Raw genomic sequence first — 8,193 nt, 5'->3', positions numbered from 1 at the left:
GCAAAGTTTGCAGTGCAAACCCTCCGATCCCAAGGTAGCAAATTGTGACTACATGAACATGAAACTTTTAATAAAAATGCTACAGTGACGTCTTTCGGTCCGGCACTACCGTCATCGCTGTGCTGCGCTCAAGAAATGCCTTTTTAATACTCGAAGCAAGACGCAGCGCAGCAGCGTCCTCATGCCAAATGTAGCCATTTGTGGCGGATAAACCCTGCTCGGTCAAATGGAACTGCCACGCGTTGATATTTCTACACTCTTACAAAAAGCAAGAAAAATCAGTCAAAACCTAGCCCTAACCGGTGCCAAGCCGGTGCGGATATGCGTTGGAGCAATGTGATTGACTGCGAGTGAATCGGAGTTGATGTCTTCGGTGCAAAAGCCGCACGCCAGGTCTGAACTGGACGCTGCGAGATTTTAGGTATTTGTGTCTAAATCAACGGTCCACTTTATGTGCTACAGACCCATTATCGGACTACGGGCCCATGTGATTGGCCACCATAAATTTTGACAAATCAAATGCGCTACCCATTTATTGTCGTTGTTGCACCGTCGTCTGGGCGTAATGGCTGGGCAGGCAAAGATAATTGCCCGAGCTTACGAGCAAAGCACCGACCCACCGCCGACAAGATGACGTCGCCTCGAGAAGCGACCACCGCGGCGCTCGCGCGCTCGGAGAAGCCGTCGCGCCTACACATACCTACGACTAGTAGCAGCGACACACCGTGTGCGTCCTCGACAGCCGCCGCCGCGGCTATCGCTACCACGAACGAAGCGGCTAAAGGAATCAAGTCCGCCGACATGCGCAGCCAAACGTGCGTCGAGTTCCTGCATATTATGAAAGAGTTCTCCGAGAGCTCATGCGACGCCAGCGAGACTGTGCAGCGCGTGGACTCGCTGGTGAGCCAAGACGAACAGCTGCTGCGACTGTTCCCGCTGTCGCGCACGCAGGAAGAGGACGAGGCCGCGCGGAGACTGCTACGGGGCACTCGGAGATGGAAGACGAGGAGAACTATCGCTAGGATAGCATCCAAAGAAAGCGACAAGGAGATGGACTCGCAAGACGAGCTGCAGCGCTGGATGGATCTCGATCTCGGCGACCTAGACCACCACATGGACGTATTTGACTTCCAACACACGCAGCCGCAGCCGCTAGCACTAAGCGAGATTGCCACTGCAGAAGATGCCAAACACGCCTCGTCTGCAGCGCAAGTGGTGCCGCCCACCGCGTCTCCGTTTATGAAGCGCGGCACCAACGGATTTCTACAACAGAAGACCGTCCCAAACCACTACCGAGACAGCAAAGACGATGACTGGATTCCTGCGAGGGAAACGTACTACACCAGTGTCACAAAAACCGCTAGCTGCAAAGAACTCATCATCTAGCAAGAAATCTGTGACGGTTGCACTGTTCGAGGATGATGACGATGATTTGGATCTCATGCTGGGCGGCAACACGTCGCTGCCGACCAGCCCGCCGCTTAAGCGTGCTAAGCTCTCGCGAACGGATAGTCCGCAGACACTGCGTGTTTCAGTATCTCCAGACACGGAGAGTAAAGTGGAAACAGACGACGAGAGCAAAGCTGACGAAGACGAGGACGGAAATGTATGGGGCATGGAGAATGACGACTACGAGCACGACCTGCTCTCGTCGATTGACCACGCTGTGCTGTGCGACCGTGAGAACCGGTTCTTGCAGTGGGATCTGGAGGCTGCTCAGCAGCAGGAACAGCGGAGGCTGCAGGCTAACGGCCTGGCACGGAATTCTACAACATCTGCTGGTGTGGCTGGCCGATGTGCGAACGGTTCGGCTATCTCCTCCTCCAATCCCGCTATTAGTGGGCTCACTGCGATCCAAACCCACCGCTCGCTTCAACAGCCTTATGACAAGGTCATGGCTTCGAGTCCTATGAGCAGTAAGAGTCCGTCCAACGTCGATATTGTGGAGGATTGGAACAGCTTGGACTTTGGCACTTTTCAGAACCGCACGGTGAGCCACATTCTCAGCTCGTGTCTGCACAAGCGGAAACTGCATCATCCTTACAAGAACCAGGTGCAGCTCGTGAACTTCAATGTTCCAGGCAGTGGCGATGCTACTTCTGGACGTGGCAGTGGGCTGCATCCACACCAGCTTGGAGGGTCTCTGGCGACTAGTCTCGCCTTTGGTGGTCAGCGAAACGGTGGGGATGGCTCGGACGGGTCGACAATTAGCGGCTTTGTGCCTCTGCTAGCAACAGGCCACGAAAATAGTCTGGGTAACAGCAAGTCTCCAGGCAAGGGCGAGAAGAAGACACCTAAGAAACGCGAGGAACGCAAGCGACTCATGACGCTTAAGATGCAAGAGACTTTTGCCGACCTGGAAGGGACATTCACTGAACAAGACTTGGATGTCAAGGGAATTGTGGGACCAGGCGCGTCATTGTCTAAAATGGCTCTTTCGAAGCTGGAAAACTTGCCTTTGCCGGACCTGACGAACCTTCCTCAGGATCTACGCGAGCTCAAGCGCAAGATTGAAGCCACGGAGCATAAGGTGGAAGGCACGAAGCATCGTCACCGCAAGGGCGGCCCGTGCCCTCGTTGCCAGGTGCAGAACCAGTTGCGCGCGGCAAAGCGGGCGTACCACAAGCGTGCGGTGGCGCACAAGAAACTGCCGCATGTGGTGGTCAACGCTGTTAATGATGAGGCCCAGGAAGCTGCTAACGCACAGGCTGCTGCCGCTGCTACGCTTGAACTCGCTGGCAGCGTCACAGCAGCGATTAAGGCTGCGGCCGGCGCAGCATCAAGGAAGGGGAGCGCCGGTTCTTCGACTGGTCCTTCGGGGAATTCCTCAAGCGCTAAGGCGAGAGCTGCGTTGGCTGGAGTGACCAACCTATCGACTGGAATGCTGAAGCAGATACAACGTCCAGCCGCGTCATCGGTGTCATCGCCTTCTGGATCGTTGTGCTCGACGTCTTCTGTGGCAACTACTGGAACCGTGGGGTCTACCAGCGGCTCGTCGTCGTCGTCGTCGTCGTCTTACGGTGGTATCTCGCCCCCGCCGCCGACGTCCATCATTCGAGGCCCATGCGGGAAAGTATCCTCGTCAGCAATGCCGTTTTCTTCGGCATCACCAACTTCGGCATCGAACGCGTCGTCACCCGACACGACATCCCCTCAGTTGCAGCACGTGACCGTAACCTCGGGTTAAATTGGCACCGAAGTGAACAAACGGCAGAGGTCAAGCAGCAGTCGGCTGACACGAAGTCACGGCGTATTTATTAGTGTATCAGAGCTCCCATTATACGCCACGCGTGACTTGCGTTGCTCGAAAGCCGCCAGGTAGCAGTTGTATAGCATGGAATCAGAGAAATAGTGACAGTAGGAAGAAGTTGGCTTGGACACCAGACGCGCAGCGTCTCCTGTAGAGTGAAGGAGCGCAGTAGCGCATAAAGATCACAAACAATAGAGAATTCACGCAGCTTCTGTACAGCCTCCATCACAGCGCTTTTTGCAAATTTCGTTGAAAATCTATTGGACCATACTCGCTCAGTCCTATGTTTCCTCTGCCTGCGGTTTGCTAATGATGTTGGCATCCAGCAGCGCGAGACGCGCGCAGCGACGTCGAAGCTTCTGCTCTGTCCACTGCATGTTGTTGGTCTTGATGTCACGCTCCATCTTCTTGTAATCCTCGCCGTACTTGGCAATGAGCTTGCGTAGATACTTGGTCTCTTCCTCCGACAAGTAGTTGGCCACGCGCTTGGAGTTACGGTCGCCAAGGAAGTCACTGTCGGGCACCTCGAATAGCCGAGCCTCGTCGGCGGCATCAAGCGTCCCCTCCGCACCCGCAACGCTCTCACGCAGCGCTCCGTGCGCGTTCGGGTTGGCCTGCAGGCCCAGGTTTTCGTAGTTCTGGCGCGTGGTGAGATTGTGGTCCCATACCTCCTGCACCTTTGGGTCACGCACAAACTTGGTCTTGAACTTGCGCAGTGGCTTTTGCTTCCGGCGGCGCTGCGGCACCTTTCCGCGCTTTTTGATCTTCACACCTAGACGCACCATCGTCTGCAGTTGTGCCCAGTCCTCCTGCGCAGTTTAATGAACAATTTGCCTGGCAATCTGTGACGTGTGTGGCGGCGTCAGCGCCAGCCAATGATTCCCTTATTTTAGTGACATAGTGACAGAAAGAGATCTCTTAATAGCCAATAAGAAGCAAAGACTCACTCCTAAAATGGCTACGATTGGCCGGATAATAACGGCGCTAAACACGGTCAGATGTGAGCTCATTGCGCGATCGTTGGGCTGTGTGTATTAATAACTTCTTCTGTCCAAGTATGCCGGAGGCTGTAGCAAATCCCGCAGTCGCTGCGCCCGTGGAGCCCGTCAAAGTGGCCCCCTCCAGTGCCAGTAGCGCCACGTCGACACCCAGCAGTCCCATGAGCAGCACCAGCAGCACGGCGGACCTCAGCCAGCAAGTGCAGGCAGCGCTGAATCGTCTGCTTAGTGTGAGCTCCGCGTTCAAGGACTTGCAGCCGGGTAAGGACACGCAGGTCTCCACCCGAGAGGAAACTATTGCCATGATGCAGCATTACCTTAAGCGGCTGCAACTCGATGACGTCGTGGACAGTGGCGCCCCCAGAGCTCTCTCGGTGGTGCATGTGGCGGGTACCAAAGGCAAGGGATCCACCTGTGCCATGGTGGAACGTATCCTGCGTCAGGCAGGCTACAAGACTGGACTCTTCACTTCGCCGCATCTCGTTTCTCCCTGCGAACGCTTTCGCATCAATGGAAAACCCATTGCAGACGACGTGTTCTTGAGGCATTTCAACGCGGTGTGGGACGGGATTGGAACGCACGCAGGAACCGGAGTGGGCCGTACCCACCGATGGCGTGGTTCTTCCGCTTCCTCACACTCATGGCGCTGCATCTCTTTGCTGACGAGAAAGTAGACGTGGTTTGTTAAAGGCTCGGACCTGGCGGACGGTGGATGCGACGAATGTGTTTCCGCAAGCCTGTAGTTTTGTGGAGGGTCGCCGCTTGACCTGGATCACACTCGCCGTGCTGGGCGAGACGCTGGATCTGATTGCGTATGCCAAGGCTGGAATTCTCAAGCCTGACGTGCTCGCTTTCACTACTGCTCAGGATCCGATAGCGATGCAAATGCTGGAGAAATGTGCCTCGGAGACGAGCACGCCACTGGTTTGTATTCCGACTCTCGATGGTTTTGGACCGGACGGGGTCAACTGCAAACTGGGTCTACACGGAGACTACCAGCGCACGAACGCAGGTCTTGCCGTGGCGTTAGCGTCGACGTGGCTGCGAAACAAGCGTGGTGGGGACGCTACTGCCCAGCTGGACTTCGCTGGTGCTCTTGAGCCGGTTGTGAAGGAAGGATTGAAGCTTGCGTTCTGGCCTGGCCGAGCGCAGTTGTGGGAGGACGAAGCTCACAGAATGCGTTTCTATATTGACGGCGCGCACACGCTGCGTAGTCTTGAATGCTGTGCGAAGTGGTTCCGCCAGGCTGCAATTCGAACAACACCTGCCGATAAGCGAGTTCTCATTTTTACTATCCATCACGAACGCAACGTGGCACAGCTCTTTGAGCCGCTGTTGTTGCAGCACTTTGACCGTGTCTACTTTTGTCCGACGAGCTCATCGCGCCCGAGTCTGGCTAAGGTTCACACGTTCTCAGAGGCCCTTGAGATTGCCGGGCTCCAGCACGTGCTGGCTGCGTACTTACCAGAGGAATTGGTGGCGCTCGATGACGTGACTAATGAGCCGCACGCATGGCAATCTACGCTCTCACGAATCTGGACCGGATTGAAGACTTATGTGATCAAGGAGGATCAGAGCAAGTGCGTCGTTGCGGTGAAGGACTCGGTCGTGGACTGCATCAATGAGCTACGCGAGCTTTCTGATGAGTCTGAAGCTTCATTTATCGAGGGAGAAGCCACGGAGGTCGATGACCAGTGGGATGAGAACTGGAGTGTCCTAGTGACGGGATCATTATACCTCGGCGGCGAGGCGCTAGACTTCTTGGGCTGGCAGGAGTAAGGTATTGGAACGAGCTTAAAAGCGCTACGAGGAACTCCATGGAACTCTCGGTGGTACGTACGCTCAGAGTTTCCATGCAGTCTACCATGACAGTGAAAAGCGCGACACGTAAGAATCGTGTTGAGTCAGATGATAATTTCAGTCTATATAGGTGACAGCTGTACTTCCATGTCACAATACGCGTTATCGACACATGAGCTTATCTTTTCGAAGATGCTGCGTTTGGTGTGGCTTGTAGGGTTGATCGGTTCTGTGGAGGCGTGGTTGCGCGGCAGTGACGGTCGCGCAAATGTCACTTTGAGGGGCTCGAGCTGCTGTCGCTGGAGTCCGAGCCCAGCCCTCGCTGCGCTGAACTGTGCATCGCAGAGGCGAGTTGCTCGCACTGGACGTGGACATCTGCAGTCAAACAGGGAGCTACCAACACAGTATTGCTTCACGCCAGGCATTTGTGCGGCTTCTTACCGACGAGATTCATACCGGATGACACGCAGGCCTTCGACTTGGGGCTCATTGTCTCTTAAGAGTAAAATGGCAGAAGAAGATGTCGAGACTGCGTTGCAGCTGCTCAACTTCTTCCGAGGCAAGCGCGGGAAGGCGAAACTATGGTTGGATGCGCGACTGATTCTGGTGCTAATGAGCTGGCGGCGACCTGTAGAACGGTACCGTTCACCACTAGCATGAATGACGGAGACGGGTATCATTACTTTCCTGCATTGCCAGCTTCAATAACACCGAGAGGTTTTATGGGCGAAGTACACGCAGTATCTGTGGCGGCGCCCCCAGACAGCTCTGTAAAACACGCGATAGAAATGGCGGTCAAGTGCCGCTGATTGGAGCAAAACCTTTTTTCGAGAATGATGTGGGTGTTGTTGGATTCGCCCAGCGCCATGTTAGTTCGTGCTGTGAAATCACCACTAGCAGTAAAAGCAACTCTTTTACCATCGTGTGGAGTAGCAAAACCGGAGTTGTTGATTGAATTTAGAATTTGACGCAGATACTTTGCACAACTCGACAGCTTTGTAAGTGCGAAAACAGTTGCTACTGTTAGTTTGAGCCACAGCATTTTCAGCTCGGCCAAGAACACGCCAGAAAATGTGAGCCTGAACAGAGAAAACTCAAATGAACGTACTCAGTGACGGACTTAGATACTTCGAAGACGAGCTTGAAGAGTCAGAGAGGTCGAGCTTGAAGAATCAAAGAGGCCCACCAGGCCATCCACAAAGCCGGCCGCTAAACGCCGGCTATCGAGCTTGAAGTGTCGGAACTCACAAAAGATCTACATGAGACCAAGAGATGCTGAGGAGTCACGCACGCGGATGAGATGGTGAAGATCTCGTCATTCATGAGAAGGTGAGCGTCAGCAGAGAAGGTGAACAGGATGAGCAGTTAGGAAACCTCTCGAAGGAGAGAATGCATTTTACATAACAACTAAATTCAATCAGTCTTCAATCTACCACGCCGAGCACAAGCGACCAACAGGTTATGAGCCCAGCGGGTTCCGACGGCACCTCACAACAACAAAACCCGCGCGATGTCCAAGAGACTGATGTCCACGGGCTGAACGTGGCAGCAGACCCGTTTGAGTTGTTCGAGGGGACGCAGTCTGAGTCAGGTGCGTCCGATGCTCCAGGAAGGGAAAGCCGAAACTCTAGCGCAAGTTCTGAGCGGCTAGATAAGCTTGAAGGTCTCATTGAAGGCATGGCCAAACAACAGGCCAAGTTTATGGCTGACCAAGCGGAGCTTCAAAAGAAGCTGCAGCACCGCACGGACACGCCATCCTTCGAACACAAGTACGGAGAGTCGAGCGCGTTTACTGATTTCATCAAGGCTCGAGCACGGCGGATGAGAGTAGGATCTCTCGATGCGTCGATGAGGACGCCGACGCAGACGACGCCAGCTCCAGAGATGCCGACGCCACCGACGGAGAACGCGACGAGTATGCAACAGCGGATGGCCGCACCCATGGCAGAGCAGTTTGTGCCGCCACCAAACTTCGGACTCAAGGTGCCGAAGCCACGCGACCTGGACTGGCTTCGCGAAGTTCGCGGGCAAGGAGGTGTATCCTGGCCTTGGTGCGGATTTCAAGACTTGGGGACTGCGATTCTTGCAGCGACTGGCTGCAGCTCAGCAGATGAGCGGTGGTGACTGGTCGGATGAATTCCGCAT

General features: G+C 54.8%; 3 protein-coding genes across 3 annotated transcripts; 2 read left to right on the top strand and 1 right to left on the bottom strand.

The window, feature by feature from the left end:
- Positions 1-630: 630 nt before the first annotated feature.
- Positions 631-3,187, top strand: PITG_16939 (uncharacterized protein; the record flags this gene model as incomplete). The annotated part of the gene is made up of 2 exons (XM_002897309.1): positions 631-1,334; positions 1,387-3,187. The coding sequence occupies 2 exons, from the start codon at positions 631-633 to the stop codon at positions 3,185-3,187; spliced, it is 2,505 nt and encodes an 834-aa protein (XP_002897355.1).
- A 344-nt stretch (positions 3,188-3,531) lies between these two features.
- PITG_16938 (uncharacterized protein) lies at positions 3,532-4,035 on the bottom strand (the record flags this gene model as incomplete). The annotated part of the gene is made up of 1 exon (XM_002897308.1): positions 3,532-4,035. One exon carries the CDS (start codon positions 4,033-4,035, stop codon positions 3,532-3,534), a length of 504 nt encoding a protein of 167 aa, XP_002897354.1.
- Positions 4,036-4,307: 272 nt separating this feature from the next.
- Positions 4,308-6,027, top strand: PITG_16937 (folylpolyglutamate synthase, putative; the record flags this gene model as incomplete). Its single annotated transcript, XM_002897307.1, has 2 exons — positions 4,308-4,805; positions 4,939-6,027. The coding sequence occupies 2 exons, from the start codon at positions 4,308-4,310 to the stop codon at positions 6,025-6,027; spliced, it is 1,587 nt and encodes a 528-aa protein (XP_002897353.1).
- Between the last annotated feature and the right edge of the window lie 2,166 nt (positions 6,028-8,193).

This window comes from Phytophthora infestans, genomic scaffold (genome assembly GCF_000142945.1).
Source record: "Phytophthora infestans T30-4 supercont1.46 genomic scaffold, whole genome shotgun sequence".
In the NCBI taxonomy this organism is placed as follows: Eukaryota; Oomycota; class Peronosporomycetes; order Peronosporales; family Peronosporaceae; genus Phytophthora; species Phytophthora infestans.
This window is presented reverse-complemented; position numbering and strand designations above follow the sequence as displayed.